At 40.1% G+C, this 18,647-nt stretch overlaps 1 protein-coding gene across 4 annotated transcripts in view; it reads left to right on the top strand.

The window, feature by feature from the left end:
- EPHA6 (EPH receptor A6) overlaps nucleotides 1-18,647 on the top strand; it is an 844,148-nt gene that overhangs the window by 416,915 nt on the left and 408,586 nt on the right. For all 4 annotated transcript variants that reach the window (XM_038403007.2, XM_038402996.2, XM_038402988.2 and 1 more), the window contains one exon: nucleotides 17,988-18,143. In XM_038403007.2, coding sequence (XP_038258935.1) covers nucleotides 17,988-18,143 — 156 coding nt within the window. The remainder of the gene's footprint in view (nucleotides 1-17,987; nucleotides 18,144-18,647) is intronic.

The raw sequence follows: 18,647 nt of genomic DNA, 5'->3' as shown, positions 1-18,647 counted from the left end.
CTCTTTAATGAATACATATTAAAGATATACACATGCATCCACACAAAATAAATTTCAGGCCTTATTTACTTTATTCTTATTTACTTTGTGTAAGCTGTTTACAGAGTGCTTGAAATTCCTGGAACCTGAACCCCCAGATGGAGTCCTCATCCCCCCCCTCCCCGAACCTCAACCTCCTGCTCCAGCCCAGAGCCGCCTACCACACCTTGAATCCCACATCCCTGGTCTCAGCCCAGAGCTCTCACCCCCTCCCACACCACAGCCCCTTCCCACACCCCAAATCCTTCAGCCCCAGCCTGGAGTCCCTCCTGCATCCCCAGCCCCACTCCAGAGCCTGCACCCCCAGCCCTCCTGCACGCCAACTCCCTGCCCCAGCCTAGTGAAAGTGAGTGTGTGCGGGTGGGAGAGAGCGAGCCACTGAGGGAGGGAGAATGTAGTGGGCAGGAGCGAGGCCTCGGTGGAAGGGGTGGGGCTAGGGTGTTCAGTTTTGTGCGACTAGAATGTTGGCAACTCTGTTTGATGAACAAGACACACTACTTGCAGACTTCTCTGTAAGGAAGCTTAGTATATATTATTAAGACAATTTAATTTATGATTATTAACATTTGCTATTAGAAGACCCTGTTTTCAGTTGCTTGTAACTTTGCCAAACTTTACTCATTCAGACTGAGATTTTTTCATACTTTCTTCCTGCCTCAGGTTAATTTTTGTTGTTGTTGTTTTGGCAAAAACAGTTCAGCCATTTCTGAAAATGAAGTCAGGAGAAAATAGAGTTCTGCCAACATTAAAAGCATTTTCCAACCATTTCTTTGAAGAGCCCTATTGCCTCCAAAGTAGTCATTTTGCTAAAATCTCTGAGCGCTTCAGCTCTACGTAGATCTCTAATATGGCAATCACTCTGAACATGTTCATGTGCAGACAGGGAGACAATGCAACAGCAGTAGCAGTGGCTCCTTTGGTCCATGGAAAGTGTGCTGGGTGATGAGACCATGAATTAGTCTCGGCTCATCTATTGACTGCTGTGAATAACTCTGTGTGCTTTTCCGCTCTTATTATTAAGCAAGATCTCATGTCCCTACATCAGGAGGCAGGCAAATATAATTTCCCCCATTTTACAGATGTAGTAATTGAAAGATTGTACCGAGGCCCCTTCTGGTAAAGCTGGGGCTAGAACTCAGGAGGTAGAGTACTGTGCTGTGTCCTTCAAAAGGCACAGTACAGACACAGGCCTGGTCTACGCTGGGGGCGGTGGGGGTGCAGGAGCTAAGTCGGTCTGCAACTTCAGCTACGAAGCGGGGTTATTGTCTGCACAGCCTTATGCAATTTTAGTTGTGCCATTTCCTAACTTTGGGGTGCTTGATTTCACAACTTTAATGTTCTTTTATCATAGCTGTTGCATATAATTTAGATTTACAGCACTTTAAATTGTAGTAGGTGCCTCACAGTAACATATAAAGATCTTACAATCAAAATTCAGACATGATGTGACAAGGTGGAGCAATAAGGGGGGAAAAGTGAAATGGAGAGAGAAGGTTAACAGTAATAATATACCCAGAGTACAGAGTGGCGCAGTGTGAAAAATAAATCTTGACTCTGTTCTCTTCCGCAAGGACATCCTGGTGCCTGTGAGTGGGATGGTGTCCTGCACAGCAGCCTTTGTTTCAGTTAGTGCTCTCCCCTTATGTCTCCAAATCCTAGGAAACCAATCCTGGGAGATGGACTTTTGTGGGTATGGTGAGAACCTTTGAAAATATTCCCATACAAAAACAGTTAAGAGTGAGTTACAGTTGCAAGTACAGATTGGTAGTATATTATAGGGATATTGTAACAAAGTAAGCATTTTAAACCCAGAAAATTCAGAGTTAAGTTTAAACTTTAAAAAATCCAAACATGTTAAGGTATGAAAATGTACAGTTAAAGCATCCAGACAACCTTAACTCTGCCCTTTAGTGACACCATGCAAGATGACACCATGATTGTTTGATGTTTTAGTGTTTGTGGCCTCAGATTAGATTAATCTGAAAAAAGATACATTATTTTTTCCTCCTCATGGGGAAAACTTACTTTAAAAAAAAATTCTGGGCAGTGGTCTGTAACTGGGAATAGGACTGGTAGTTCCTCTATATGCATTTCTGCTGAAGAGACTAATTAAAAGGTGATGTTCCAATGGTACTCATCCTTTCTTGAATCAAAATACTTTTAAAATGTTGCCTGAGAGAACTACGTTTTTCAACATGAAGTGGAATGTCCAACAGTGACAATATCCTGGGCATTTGCCTTGGATTCAGGAATCACTGCTTTAAGAAACCTAACTTCCCTTGGACCTTCTAGTAGTAATTGTAGGCCTCCCTGTAACAAAACTATCAGCTGAAAAAGCTCTACACTTTTCTCATTTCTTAGGGGTAGTGACATGCTCCACAGCTGTGTACTGGAAACAGAAAGACTGCAAAGAGACAGTTGCTTTCTTGGAAGTGATTTTATTTAACTATGGAGAAGAGAAGCCAAATTATATAGCAATCACTGAGGTCAGGATTTTTGAAAAAACAAGTTGAGCACCCAAAAAAATCACTAAAGACACTTTGAATGGGCCTGACTTGCTGAAAGCGATGAGCATACCCATTCTGAAAATAAAGCCCCTTTAAGGTATCTCCAGTGGGGCACCCAAAATCACTAGTTTCTCTTTTGAAAATCTTGACCCTAATGATTTCTATCCAGTTTTGCTTCTCTTCTTTATACTTCAATAAAATAATCTCTCAAAGTCAGGGTAAATTTAATTACTTATGAAATACCTGACACATACGTAGACTTTTTTCATTTGTCTGGTTCTTCTCTCTCTTCCCCCATAAGTGTATGTATATTTGTTGAATTTTACAGCTGCACTGTACATTCTCCCATGTTGTCTTGGTATGGTAAAATTCTTTTAGTTTGTGAAAATAATTAAGTAAACTTAAAAAATTACACAGTAAAATGCATGAAAACTTAAGTGCATATTCCTCCATTTGCAGAATCTCAATCACTTTTTTCCCCACATATAGCTGTTACTGTCACATTAGCTTCATTTCGTATTCTGCTAGCTGCAAAAACAGTCATGTATGGATATTTTTGAAAAGAGGGACAAAATATTTGTATTATACTGTGAAGGTATTAATGTTAATTGTTTTCATAAATGTGAGTTTAATCAAGTAAAAATGGTACCTTATTGGTGTCCTGTGGAAACAAATATGCTCTAGTTCAAAAGTAAACCAATTATATTTCAGAGATTATTTATAACAAGGTTGTCTGGACATTTAATTGATGATCAGCCAAGGCCAAGAATAGTAAAATGGGGAGAGAGCTTTCTCCTGGGCTGCTCCAAGACTATGGAATAAACTCTCACAGGAACTAAGGATAATCACAAACCTCACCCCACTTGAAGAGCAGGGCAAATTTCTTTGACCTTGTCTCTCTGACATATAGCAGTGTATGTGTTTGGATTTTTTTAAAAATAAAATATACAACAAAACACTCCATGGCACACACTTCACCCCCGGCAGAAAGCATGAGAGAACAAACATATGACTACTACTAAGTCAAGTTGGGGCTTGGAAGGCATTTAGATCCTACAATAATGGGTATATAAGAACCTACATATAATAGAACAAAGCTGAAAAAACAGATTTTGTCAAGTGCTACAGGATTTGACCTGATATTGATAATGACCAATTAAATTAATAAAGGCATTAGCACAAAAATATTATACACTAGAATGTGAAAGATATATTTAAGAAAACTTGGAGGAACATTTTTCCAAATCTAATTAACTCTATGAAAGGTAATGTGAGATGGATTACCCAAAAGCAAATTGAATGTCCTGAATTAACTCAGTGGGAAAACACACACAGTTAAAATGATAAAGGTGGTGGAGAAAGCAACTAGCAAAAGGGTCCAAAACATTTCATATGAAACCAAATTATCCAAAGGATAATACAGCAGACACTTTCTCTGCTTTTGGAAAATCTATAAAGATTAAAAACCACCAATGGGTGAATTATTTTAAAATTGTTTAACGAGATGTGAATCCAAGTCCCCAGCTGAAGGGAGGCTTAACAGTGGCTAGAATGCGGAGTGCCAGTCGTCCTTTCAGACTTTTCAGAAGCTATCTATAACTGGGAAATGACAAACGTTAGGTGTTGATTGGACTCTAAGAGAAATGCTGAAATCAGCTCTGGTCACTGCATGATTGTGGTACTGTATGTCAAAAGCAAAGCCTAGAAATGTAGTTGGAGTGTGTGCTAACACACAGAAAGAGGTTGTTTTGAGTCACTTCAGGAACAAGCCAATTGTTGCTCTTTGTTGCTAGCAAGATTTCTTAGTTGCAATCTTAAAAATGTTTGAGGAGTACCTGACAAAGCCCGTAAGAAGTGCAGAATAATATTCATCCATGCTATATAATGCAGATCTTCAGTGTCTATTGAACTATTGAATTGTGTCTCGCATGATAGGTACTGATAATATTAATATAATTGACTGCTCTTCTCATCTGTGTTCAATAGTCTGTGTGAGGTTAGATAAACCACCAAAATTTTTAAAAAAATGTGACTGCATTCACTGCTCAAGTTATTATATGGGGAAAAAACAGCACTGAGTTGAACTGAAAACAATATTGGTATCTACCCATGATCTATTTTGTTGTTTCTCATTATAATTTTTTAATAAATGGCATCAGTAGGAAATTGAAATGTGTGAATGTCTGGAAACCAGCGACTGAAGAAGAGTAATGAAAAGGTGGAAGAACAACTAATTTCATTTCCTTGTGTATATGACATTCTTACATGTTTGGGCTACCCAAACAAAATACAAGGAATGACTAACCCTATCCAGGGTAGCTAAATGCTGGACACAGACCAACAAAAGATGGTGAAATTTGGAAATGGAAACAAAAGCCAGTGAACGTGTGCAAGATAAGAAAATGGGAAATAGCTGTATGCCTACTGAATAAAGCATAGTTCCAGCTCCCTCATGGGAAGTAAGGAGGAAAATTAGACAAATGTCCTACCTTTTTGGTCATTCTTTTAGTGCCTCCTTTATTGGCTCTCATTGTCCCTTTTCCCATTCTTCATAGGGACCCCATGGGGCTCTAATATTTTCTCTTTCTACCATCTCTGTGTGTGATTTACATGGCTTCAACTAGCATCTATTTTTCAGCTCCTGACCTGACCCAATCCCTCCATCACAGCCCATTTCTCTAACAACTCCAATTGCATCTCTCACTGCCCTGAATGAGGCAAGGATCATGTGGAGAAAACAGTATATGATGAAGTAATTAGTTTGTGTGATAATGCATACAACACAAGAGGGTAGAATTAATGTAGCACAGTCTGCCTTAATCCTGGCATTTCCTAACTTTGAACAGCTTGATTTTGCAATGTTATCATTCTTTTAACATATTGTCAAGTATCAGAGGGGTAGCCATGTTAGTCTGGATCTGTAAAAGAGACAGAGTCCTATGGCAACTTATAGACTAACTGACGAATTGAAGCATAAGCTTTCGTGGGTGAATACCCACTGCATGCATTCAACGAAGTGGGTATTCACCCTCGAAAGCTTATGCTCCAATACATCTGTTAGTCTAGAAGGTGCCACAGGACTCTTTGCCACTTTTAACATATTGTTTCATATGACATATAAAATATATGTTGTGATAGACCCAGGCCAGTTGGATACAGCAGAGTAGCAGAAGGGAGATATACTGGCCACTGGATTAATAGTTTTCTCTTCCCTGACTGACCAGAGCAGGGCTGCTCCAGGCTAATGAGAGTGCCTGACTCCAATTAACCTGCAAGGAGTCAGGTGAGGCCATTAAGCTAATGTGACCAACTGACGCTAATTAAGATCCCTCTGATAACATAAAAGGGCTCACTCCAATCAGGCAGAGAGGTGCCAGGGAGCCAGAGAAGAAGTGTGGCTGAAAAGCTGGTTAATGAAGACACCCTCAAGTCGGTGGTAAGGAAGCCCTAAGGTAAGGGTGAAGAAAGGAGAAGCAGGAGAGCTGTGGGGAAGTGGTCCAGGGAAATGTAGCAACTCTGGCAGTAAAAGGTTGGCTGCCAACAGCTGCTACCATTAGGGTCCCTAGGCCAGAACCCGGAGTTCCCACCACTACTGAAACACCTCCTGGGAGGGGAAAACAGGCCCCTGTCAGGACAGGTGGCTAAACTGTTTTGGCATGAGGCCATAGGAGGAACAGAGACTGTGGGAATTCTCTCACCAACCTCCATTGCTGGCTTATGATGAAAAGGGCTCAGTAGACTGTATCCCTGGCCCTAGAGAGAGAAGGGCTACGTGGAGGGTTGCAATGAGCCTCTGAAGCTAGCATAAACCGCCTGGAAGCCAGGACCCACGGGGACAAGGTCGGAACTTTGCCACAACATATATGGATTGTATTCGTCTCCCCAATTCTTTTGTATGTAGCTCTTAACTAGATTGTAAACTGTTTGTGGTTGGGGTTATCTTCTTGTATAGCTAGACTGTGATTAGCACATTGTGGGCATTACTGGAAAACAAATAAGGTGTACCTTTTGTAAGGTACTCAGATATTGCAGTGATGAGTGTAGTATAAAAACCCGGAGAGAGAGGAAGAGAGAGATATTATGGAACAAAACAAATATGAAAATTGTACTTACCCGTCAGCCTCATCATAATGAATAGTGAATGGGATGTGATAAGAATTAAGCACCAAAATGGACAAAGGGGCTATGTGTTTTAGTGGCTGTGGCAAATCTTGTGCTACAAAAAAAATAATTCAGCAATTAAACAGAACTCAAGAACATGACTGTTTTACTAGGATTACTGTTTAGGCAATGCTGTAAGATTTGGAAACTAAAATGTCTCCAAAAACAAAGTGTAAAGGCTTTTTGAAAGATGAGATTATCACATCATAGTGTTTTTGCCATGCAAGTGATCCATGTGAAAACAAACTTGTAATTACTACAAAAGAGCAAATAATATCCACTTTGAGGCTACTTGACACCCTTCTAGATAAGAGATTAACCCTCAGTTGTGCTGTATGAGAAAGAGAGAAATTGTGTATTGGGATGCGAAAGTGATGATCAGTAAATGGATAACTGTCTTCAGAAAGTTTCAGAGTAGCAGCCGTGTTAGTCTGTATTCGCAAAAAGAAAAGGAGTACTTGTGGCACCTTAGAGACTAACAAATTTATTAGAGCATAAGCTTTCGTGAGCTACAGCTCACTTCATCGGATGCATTTGGTGGAAAAAACAGAGGAGAGATTTATATACACACACACAGAGAACATGAAACAATGGGTTTATCATACACACTGTAAGGCTAGTGATGGCTTATCTTAAGTGATCACTCTCCTTACAGTGTGTATGATAAACCCATTGTTTCATGTTCTCTGTGTGTGTGTATATAAATCTCTCCTCTGTTTTTTCCACCAAATGCATCCGATGAAGTGAGCTGTAGCTCATGAAAGCTTATGCTCTAATAAATTTGTTAGTCTCTAAGGTGCCACAAGTACTCCTTTTCTTTTTGTCTTCAGAAAATTCATTAGAGCTTTGTGAAAGAGGTAATTTTCCTTCATGTTGTGGTTCAGTGTGTAATGCAAGCTAAATTTCATGCCTTAAATAAGGAAAGTAATATTAATTATATAATTTCTGCAATTTAAATATATTTTAGTCAAGCCCTGACAAAACTGCAATAAAGTACGTATGCAGAAGGGTAATTATTTAGCAACCAACAGAATTAAAAATAGTAGTGCTTCCCTGGTACTTCATTGGAGAGAGAAACCTACTTTGGAGGCTTTGAATTGTACAGACAAATATGCTGCTAATTATTTAACCATTAAGTCAACATATTATCATCCCCCTGGGTTTCACAAAAGTCAGATCTCATGTAGCTAGTATAATTACTAGCATACAGAGTCATGTCAGTTAGATAAAGTTAGGGGAAATAAAACATCTCCTGGCAATTTGGTGGTTAGAAAATATCCTGTGTGTTAGCAGAGATTATTTTTGGAATAATTCTGAAATTGGAATGCTTTTTTCATTCTGCAGTTTTTCATAGTTTAAGATGACTAAATTGCACAGACACACACAAAAAGTAATTTCTAAAAATGACTGACTCAATGGGTATTAGTTAAAGAACATATTAAAGGTATGCAAACATATCACAGGGGGCTTATTGGATGACCAAGATCCCTTCCAGCCCTACATTTCTACGATTCTATAATAGTAATTGTGACACATTCTCAGGATGTCCAGGACTGTGAGTCACCTTGTTACCCCACTGCCTCCAGTGAGAGGAAGATCTCCTTGTACTTAACTATGTGTCAATCCCTGACACCACCAGTCTGTTAGCCACCCAAACAATCTCCTCAAGGCTCTGCCAGTCCTTACTTTGCCTTGCAGGTTAACAATAGGTTCACCCAATCCCTGAGCCCTTTGGAGCATTCCCCTGCAGCATCCAGCTCTTAGCATCGGGACACTCACAGAAATTAGCAGATAAACTGTCCCCAGAGCAACAGTGCACACAACAGCTTGTTTGGTCCAACTGAGGATCAGCACCAATATAACATCATAACACTGAGATATATTTATAGTGAAAACAATCACAAGTTTATTATCAAATGTGAAAATTTAAGAGACACTGAATAAGGATAGTTATGGAAACAGAAATGGTTACTTATAAAACACTTCCTAAAGTCTAAACTTTAACAGGCTAAATCCTTGTTTAAAGGATCTCATCTATACATAAGAATCACCATACTGGGTCAGACCAAAGGTCCATCTAGCCCAGTATCCTGCCTTCCAGCAGTGGCTAATGCCAGGTGCTTCAGAGGGAATGAACAGAACAGGAAATCATCAAGTGATGCATCCGCTGTCACCCATTCCAAGCTTCTGGCAAACAGGCTAGGGACACCATCACTGCCTATCTTGGCTGATAGCCACTGATGGACCTATCCTCCATGAATGTATCTATTTCTTTTTTTGAATCCTGTTATAGTCTTGGCCTTCACAACATCCTCTGGCAAGGAGTTTGACAGGTTGACTGTGCGTTATGTGAAGAAATACTTCCTTTTGTTTGTTTTAAACCTGCTGCTTATTAATTTCATTTGGTTATGCTAAGTTTTTGTTATGAGATGGAGTGAGTAACACTTCCTTATTTACTTTCTCCACACCAGTCACACCACTTTGTCATAAAGTACCAGTCTTATTAATCTGTCCTCATAAAACAATCTCCCAGCATGTTCAGCCAACATGGCTGGGTTCCCCTTCTCATGACTGCAAAAAGTGCTGTCTTTTTTGCTTCTTCAGTGAAGGATAAAAAGGTGTCCTTATGCCTTCTTTCTATGTGCCCAAAGTTCATTGTTTTGCCCCCAGAGTCCGGATGACCCCAATGGTTGATTCCCTAATGTGCTGCCCAATGTTTGCCTTCACATCTTCATGTTGATCTTGTATGCAAACGGTTTTCCAAACAGTTCCAATGGTTTACAGTATTTATTTTTACATGTGAACCAAGGCAGACTGGTGAATATGCATCCTTTGGTCAAAACTTGCTTGTCAATCCTGCTTTGACTCAGACTTTAAAACATATTTTCCACATTTGAGGCCAACTTATTTAAAACTGATGTAATGTATTTTGCATATTGGATTCTGTATAGGAAAAAATTGTGTGCTTAACTTTACCTTCTAAATATATGCAACCAGTTTCCTGATAAAAGATTCTGGGAAGTTTAGTCCCGCCGTCATTTTGTGTACTAAGTAATACTTCTGTATAACTAGAACTACCACTAGAGAGTATTCTATGTGATGTTGAGCACTATTTAGGGCCTTGATGCAGCAAAGAATTTAAGTACATAGCTAACTTTAATCCATGTGAGTAGCCAATTTGATTCAGTCCCTGGCTGAATCAGGTCCTAACATTTTTCTGCATCTTGATTTTTTTGGGCTGCATAAACTCCCGTTTTTGTGATGACAACCTGAACTCCAACTAATATTTAATTTGTTTATGCATGCGCACAGTTTGCGCACTCAAGTTAGAGTTTTTACATGCCCCAACACTCTCAAAAAAATTGTGTATTTTGAAGGTGCAGTTGAACACCTTATAAAAATTGGGTCCTCGATACAATTTTCCTTGGTTTGTATATTTTGTTTGTAATTTTTACAACGGTAGTTGACACTGGTCCCCTGCAGCCTTAAAATCTATAAAGATATTTTAGGCAACCAGGCAGTGTCAAGTGCAGCATCACCAAGGATAGACATAATTTGGCTACAGACAAGAAAATGGATGGCTTCTATGCCAATTTAGCAGTAGTCACTTGCACACTATGAAGCACTAGAAAGGGAGCACTGAGGGAAAATCTAGATACTTTTTTTTTTCCAAAGTGCAGAGGATTTGCTGGCAAGGATGCTCATGCCCTTTTTTCCACTCTTCCCACCCCTAGTGCTTCTGGAGGCTTACATAGATATTGTCTCTCAGACAATGAAACATAATTTAGTCCTTAGACAACAGAGTATGTATTGCACCAAATTCTAGATAATTTTAAACTAGATCAAATCATAGCTCTGAAAAAAATAACTTTCAGTTTGTCATCGCCAATAAAATCTAAAGTATGACACTGGAATGTTAGGATGTCCTTCCTTCTGTTTTTTGTCACCTAACAAATGCATGTGGGTTCTCCCTCCGCCCCATACTAACTTTGCATTCTTATCTATTGATCAATTTCCTAGTAAACCTTTACAAGCACATTGATCCTTTTATTAGTCACTATCTCTGTCTGAAATAAACTTGACCAAAATGTTCTGCTTTGTTTGCTGTATTGTGCTAATGAACACCATTGTAAAATCAAAGATTGCAACATAGTAAAGAAAACCATATGTATCACTGAAATCATTTTGTGTTTTTTTTCCCTGCTGATGAGTTTAAATGACCTTTTTAAAATCCTTGGTTGTAATTCTAATCTTTGTAAATGCTTTGTGGAAATAGCAAATATTTAATCTGAAGGTGAAATTCTGCCACTAAAATCTGATATTTGCAAACGAAATCTAAACCTGGACAGGTGTAGCAGTTGAAATGCTTTATTTCAGATTCAGATTGCATATGCATTGATTTATATAAAGAACCATCTTATTTCTTTTCATTTTGAATTTGGCAATCAGCATTCTCCAGAGTTTAATTACTCTGAGTTTGTGATCACTTGGAGGTTTTCAGCATATGTTATCATATTTATATAAAGCACTGATTTTTTTTATTTTAAAGTATCCAATAACGATGACTGACTTGTTTTATATTTGGCCTTGAGGTTTGTCCAATAGTTTTGTAAAATTAACCAAAAAATCCGTCTCTGCTATCTTCTTCTGCCGTAGGGTATGTGGCAGGTATCTGGATTTTCAAACACATTTGCTTGGTTTGTCAGTATGAACTGAAATGATTCTTTTTCACTTGACTATATCAATCTGCCATTTCCTTTCCTACCTTTGTGTGAGTAAGTGGTAAATATGTTTTCTTTTGTCTGTATATATCATATCAAAACAAAACCATAGTTGTGTTTAATAAATAAAAAATACACAAAGCAAACCAAGAGCAAATGAAGACCCAAGCGACTCATTGTGCTTGTAACTGCAGTCTTTGTACTCTTTTCCCATACCTTTTCCCTTTGTTTTTGTCATCTTTCATCTCACTCTAGGTCCCAAGCCTGCCACTGATTCTGTGCAACCACACCCTTGCACCCACACAGACCCTTTTGGAGGTCAAGGTGCTCTGTGCAGACACATGCAGTCAGTTGCTGGATCAGGGCGTTAGAATGTGAGCTCTTCAGTGCTATACAAATAAACACCATCATCACAAACTTGTTTAAATAGTAATATCAGCACTCATGTCTCCGTTACTGTAAATCCTTCTCTCTAGCCTTGACAATGCAATCTTGCCCCACTCAGGTCCATTCAAATTGCTGCTACAAAGATCCTTTTCCTAGCCCCTTGGTTTGACCATGTCACCCTTTTCTTCAGATCTTTCTTCGGATCTCCCCCTTCTCTAGCACATCTAACCTAAGCTAATCGTCTTTATTTTTAAGGCCCTTCACAGTCAGTCCCCTCACTGATCATCTCTCATTTGCTAATGAGCTCTTGACCATTGCTTCCATCACCCTCTTGATATATTTTCCAAAAAGCACCTCCATGCTGCCCGTGAAGTTTAAGAGGAGCTCCTCATGAAAAGCTACAAATACACCTCATTATCCACTTTCAGATTCCTCCTTAAAACTCTCCTCCTTTCCATGATGCCTACAAAAACTTGAAAAATGTTAGATTGCTGGTGTGCTGAAACCCCTACCTTTATCATGCTGTCTCCTTATATTCCCCCATCTCTCTATCCATGGCCATCTGTTGTTTGTTGTCTTTATACTTGTAAACTCCAGGCGGCAGGGACTGTATTTGTACAGCACCCAGCACAGTGGACAAGGCTCCTAGGCACTACAGTAATATAAGTAAATAGTATTAATTTAATAAAGACATCATCTATAGTCCACTTTTGTCATCTGCACTGACTAAAAGGAAAAGAGGCTATAAATGATCTGACATCACTTTTAACAATCAAGAGTAATGGAGAGAATATTGTCTCTTTTTATGTTAAATTTATCGGTGATAAGCCCCTCTCTGCTGATGCAAGGTAAACTGTATGACCCCATTTCCATTCGTAACTGAGCATGTTACAATCTTTAATGTATTCTCTTAGCACCCCTGTGAGGTAGGGAAGTGCTGTCATCGTGCATTGTACAGATGGTCGACTAAGAAAAGCCCAAGATCACAGAGGAAATCTGTGGCAGAGGAAGTATTTGAGCCCTGAGTCCTACAAAGGCACCCTAACTACTGGAATATATTTCCTCAGACAAACATTGTGCCTCTTCCTCATATGATCTCTGCAAGTACAGAACTTCTCATTCAACTCTTCTAAGCATTAAAATACTTTCTAGTCACATTATTCTTGTGGCTAATCCTGTGTGCATATTACAGGTGCATATACATAGTTGATTGGACTGGAACCCGGAGTAGAGGGCAGGTCCGGGTTCCCCCTAAACCTCCCAACTCCTGATCAGACACAGGAAGAGTTGACCTGGACTGTGGGTTCACGAAAACGGCCAAACTGAGGGCTGCTGTGAATTTCTGAGGCGAGCAAATCTGCCAATAAGTGCAAGACCCACCAAGGTAGAGGAAGAACTTTATCACACAGAATAAAAGCCTGATGGATTTAATATAAGGTTGTGTTGGTTTCTTTTAAAGAATTGCATGAGTGCCACAGGATCACATTAAGTTAGTTACCGCAGTACTTAGACCCAGATCCTCAGTGCTCCAGAGTGTGGTTTGGGTGGGAGGGGAAGGTGACTTTAAATCATCTTTGTACTCCTCCCTGTCCTTGGGGCTAGCTTGTCTTCTGACAGAGCAGCCTCAAAGGTGCTCTAATTTGTGTTGGCTTATAATGCTATAATTATAATAGCATCCCAAGGGCTATAACATCCATCAGAGGGTGGCTCCTTATGCCTTATATTCTGGGGAGGCAGGCCGGAAGAGGTGGCCTAAAGCTAACTCCCACCATTCTACACAACTTGAGCATTCCCTGATAATAAGAGCATCATCAGTCATAATAAGGCAGTTTTCCAGCTTCCAGACTGAGAAATGGTGTACAGGGGCTGGATCAGAGACTGAGGATATCTCTCATTGACTTAAATTTGAATCTTGTGTAATACTCGTACTGTGTTTCTGTTGAATGACTGAGTGGATCATAGTTGTTTGCAGTGTTTGGTCCCAGGATATGAGAGAGATAAGAGAGGTGCCATAATATCTTTTATTGGACCTGTTTCTGTTGGTGGAAGTTACAAGCTATCAAGTTCCACAGAGCTCTTCTTCAGGTTTGGGTGAGGAAGCGGAATATCAGAGCTAAATACACACTGGGACAAATTGCTAAGCAGAAGGGGCAACATATGATGGAGGCAGTCACTTGAAATGAAGCGGTCAGTATGGGGTTAAATCGTTATAGACAATAGACAATGAAGTGGGCAACCAAAGATCCTGAAATTTAGGTGATAAATGTGTTACATTAATTGACAGAGCCAGAAGAGTACCCAGAAGTCACCTACTACAGGACAGGCCCAACAAAGAAAAGAACAGAACGCCACTAGCCATCACCTTCAGCCCCCAACTAAAACCTCTCCAACGCATCATCAAGGATCTACAACCTATCCTGAAGGACGACCCATCACTCTCACAGAGACAGACCAGTCCTTGCTTACAGACAGCCCCCCAATCTGAAGCAAATACTCACCAGCAACCACACACCACACAACAGAACCACTAACCCAGGAACCTATCCTGGCAACAAAGCCCGTTGCCAACTCTGTCCACATATCTATTCAGGGGACACCATCATAGGGCCTAATCACATCAGCCACACTATCAGAGGCTCGTTCACCTGCGCATCTACCAATGTGGTATATGCCATCATGTGCCAGCAATGCCCCTCTGCCATGTACATTGGCCAAACTGGACAGTCTCTACGTAAAAGAATGAATGGACACAAATCAGACGTCAAGAATTATAACATTCAAAAACCAGTTGGAGAACACTTCAATCTCTCTGGTCACTCGATCACAGACCTAAGAGTGGCTATCCTTCAACAAAAAAGCTTCAAAAACAGACTCCAATGAGAGACTGCGGAATTGGAATTAATTTGCAAACTGGATACAATTAAATTAGGCTTGAATAGAGATTGGAAATGGATGAGTCATTACACAAAGTAAAACTATTTCCCCATGTTTTCTCCCCCCCACCCCACCCCCCACTGTTCCTCAGATATTCTTGTTAACTGCTGGAAATAGCCTACCTTGCTTGTCACCATGAAGGTTTTCCTCCTTTCCCCCCCTGCTGCTGGTGATGGCTTATCTTAAGTGATCACTCTCCTTACAGTGTGTATGATAAACCCATTGTTTCATGTTCTCTGTGTGTGTATATAAATCTCCCCTCTGTATTTTCCACCAAATGCATCCGATGAAGTGAGCTGTAGCTCACGAAAGCTTATGCTCAAATAAATTTGTTAGTCTCTAAGGTGCCACAAGTACTCCTTTTCTTTTTGCGAATACAGACTAACACGGCTGCTACTCTGAAACCTGTCATTAATTTTTGGGAGAATGGTCCTTGGGAAGGAGACTTCTTAAATAGCTATTACTGTGCTATTGTATTGGTACATTCACAAGCATGGGTACTGATATTTCTCATAAGGAGAAACTAGTTGGACTAAATAGTAATAATGTATAAGCACCTACAACTTTTGCCAGGCAACTTTTAGTGATCAAAAGGAATGGTGGTAGAAGATCTCCACCCCAGTCTGCCTATCATCAGTGCCCCAGAAAAGCCACTCTCAAGACCCGTTGATGGCCACAAGCAGTACAGGGTGAAACCCTAGAGTGAAAGATCATGATCCACTTTTACACAACAAAAATCACTGTTGGAGCTACCAGCTGCAGAGGCAGCTGGGAGCCCCAGGGTTTGGGGGCTGTTTAAGGGCCCAGGGCTCCAGCAGCCACTACCTCCCCAGGCCCTTTAAATTTCCGGCAGTGGGGCTCTGGCAGCAATTTAAAGGGTCTGGGGTGGTAGTGGCAGATGGAGCCTCGGGCCCTTTAAATCTCCGCCCGAGCCCCACTGCCAGAGCCGGCAGAGATTTAAAGGGCCCGGGGAAGTAGCAGCGGCTGGAGCCACGGGCCTTTTAAATTGCTGCCAGAGCCCCACTGCTGCTACCCCACGGCTCCAGCAGCGGGGCTCGGGAGGCGATTTAAAGGGCCTGGGGCTCCAGCTGCTGCTACTGCCCCAGGCCCTGTAAATTGCCACTAGAGCCCCACTGCTGGAGGCGGTAGAGATTTAAAGGGCCTGCAGTGGTAGCAGCAGCCGGAGCCCTGAGCCCTTTAAATCGCCATCTGAGCCCTGCTGCCGGAGCCCTGGGGAAGTGGCAGAGGGGCTCTGGCGGCAATTTAAAGGGAAGTTGGTCTGGTACAGCATACCGGCTTACTTTCACCTCTGCTTACAATATTCTTTTCCCTATACCGGTGAGAATTGAATTCAATGAAAGCAGCAATACCAATACCTCAACAATACCAGTCTAATAACATACATGTATTCCCTTATTTCTTATTAATTGGGTTTCTCTTGTACCTTTTGGTGGCTTATTTAAGATTTCTCAGTAGCATTATTTGCTTTGGGCCTAAGATAATGTTCCATGTAAATAGCCAAAACTGGAAAACAAAGCCTGTTGAAATCAGACATACGTTATTGTTGCCTTGTCTGAAGTGGTTCACAACTGTGAGCACCTACCTCAGGACAGATAGTCAAAAGCAGAGCAGACACACCAAACTGGTGGTATATTCTACAATTAGATTTAACCAACCCAGTAACAAATGTGAACTCTTGGATCACTGTAACAATCTTACCATGGAGTCACAGACAAGCCTCATTGGCTTGCTTTTCTATCTTAGCACCCAGGCAAGCTGGACTTAGTGATAAATGGTCACATACACCAAAAATCACAAAATATTCAGGTTGCTCCCAATCCCAAGAGACCAGCTACTTACCCCAGATCAGTTTTTATCTTAGATTTCATACCAAAAAGCAATGCAGGTAGCTAATATCAAAGTAAACTAATGATTTGTTAACTAGGAAAAAGAAATGAGTTATTTACAGGTTAAAGCAGGCAACACATATACACAAACGAATTCATTCTCTGGTTCCAAAAGGTGACAGAGATGTAGTAGTTTGTCAGCAATGAAAGTCTTTTTAAGACTAACTCAGGTTGACCCTGGGGATCTCTGCCTATTTGTTTCTTAGCTCCAACCTTTGTAAAAGTCCAAACAGCAGAGATGAAAAATCTTTGTCAGCTATTTTTATTTCCCTCTTCTAGCATTCAGACCAATGGGACCAGGCTTTTTACATGTCCTTCTCAATGGGTGGATGAGCTAATCAACAAAGCTTTTGTCCTACAATGGCTCACTTAATTTTATAGCCCTCCTAGATAGGGAGGGGCAGCCACTCTTGCCATCTGAGTTCACAAGTTTAGAGCAGGCATTTTTACCATTATAAAACAAACACACATTTTATCTTGTAGCATGGAATACAAACATTTCAAGTGAGATTACTGCATGCAGCAATTTACAAGCATTTCAGAGAGTCTAAACGCTAAACACATCCTTACAAGCCTAACACCTATTTTGAACAATACTAACGGACAGGTGAGCTGATCTTGTTTCCAGCTACAAATTTGTCAGTGTTCAGCTGGTGCTTACAGACTTGGCAAAAGCTGGCACCTAGTTTGCCAGCATCACAGTTACCACGAGAGGAATTTCATTAAGGTGCTAGCCTGGGATTTAGGAGACTGGATTCAGTTCCCTGCTCCACCACAAACTTCCTGTGTGAACTTTGGCCAGTTATTTAGCATCTCTGTGCTTCAGTTGCCCATCTATAATGGAGATAACACATCCCTAACTCACAAGGGTGTTATGAGAATAAATATGTTGATGACTTCAAGGTGTTCAGTTATTTCAGTAATGGGGACCATAAAAATATCTTACATGGATAATGATCTACCTCTCTCTTTACTGATAGATGGGACTAGCATACATCATACAACTTGCTTCTACACTGAATGATATTACCGGAGACTTCTGTACAATAGTTACCTAACAGCAGTGCTGACTAAAATCCAGCTGTAAATTGCTGAGAGCTGTTTGCCTCTTTTCATTGTTGTCCTGCCTGGAATTCTTAGACTAGTGATTTTTTTCATTCAGTCCATATATCTGAACATTAAGCCAAGTACAGGATTAATACTCTGATTATAATGTACTCTGTATCTAGATTACAGAGAAAAGGAAGGTGCATTGGAAATGCATTGAACATACTGTATGTATGAAAAAAGCCTACTGATAATAATGAATAATTGTTTTCCTGTTTTTACAGCTTGCAGGCCAGGATTCTATAAAGCATTTGCTGGAAATATAAAGTGTTCCAAGTGCCCTCCACACAGTTTAACCTATGTAGAAGCAACTTCTGTCTGTCAGTGTGAAAAAGGTTACTTCAGAGCTGAGAAAGATCCACCAACTATGGCATGTACCAGTAAGTCTGATCTAAAACAGTGTTTGAAATTCCCCTCATTTTCATCTTATTTATTTTTACATAATAGAGAAGGCACCTCTGCATGCCAATATTGTGACCTATCCCTCTAAAAGAAAACAAAGGAAAATGTTTTCCTTAATTACAAATCAAACAGCAGGTTTCTCTTTAATCTTAATGCTCATAAAAATTATTGAAAAAAGTTTACCAGCTTAAGAAACATTTTTGGTTGGTTGGTTAGTTTGTTGTGGGTTTTTTTTAAAGAAAAATTAGCGAATATGTAATTTCTTCCCACAGATAACAAGGTTGACGTTTGAGAAGCAATATATATTTCATCTATTACAAAAATAACTTTGTACAAAAACCCTCAATACACTGAGGACACATATAAAATTGAAGATAAAACTGATAGTACTTATTCCTTTCTTCCGGCTTAAATAAAAAATAAATATGAAACAATCATCCTGACAGATTGGCATAAAAGCTTAACTATCCAAAAAATCCTAA

This window comes from Dermochelys coriacea, chromosome 1 (genome assembly GCF_009764565.3).
Source record: "Dermochelys coriacea isolate rDerCor1 chromosome 1, rDerCor1.pri.v4, whole genome shotgun sequence".
Taxonomy (NCBI): domain Eukaryota; kingdom Metazoa; phylum Chordata; order Testudines; family Dermochelyidae; genus Dermochelys; species Dermochelys coriacea.
The sequence above is the reverse complement of the archived record's forward strand: the minus strand, read 5'-3'. Positions and strand labels throughout refer to the sequence as shown.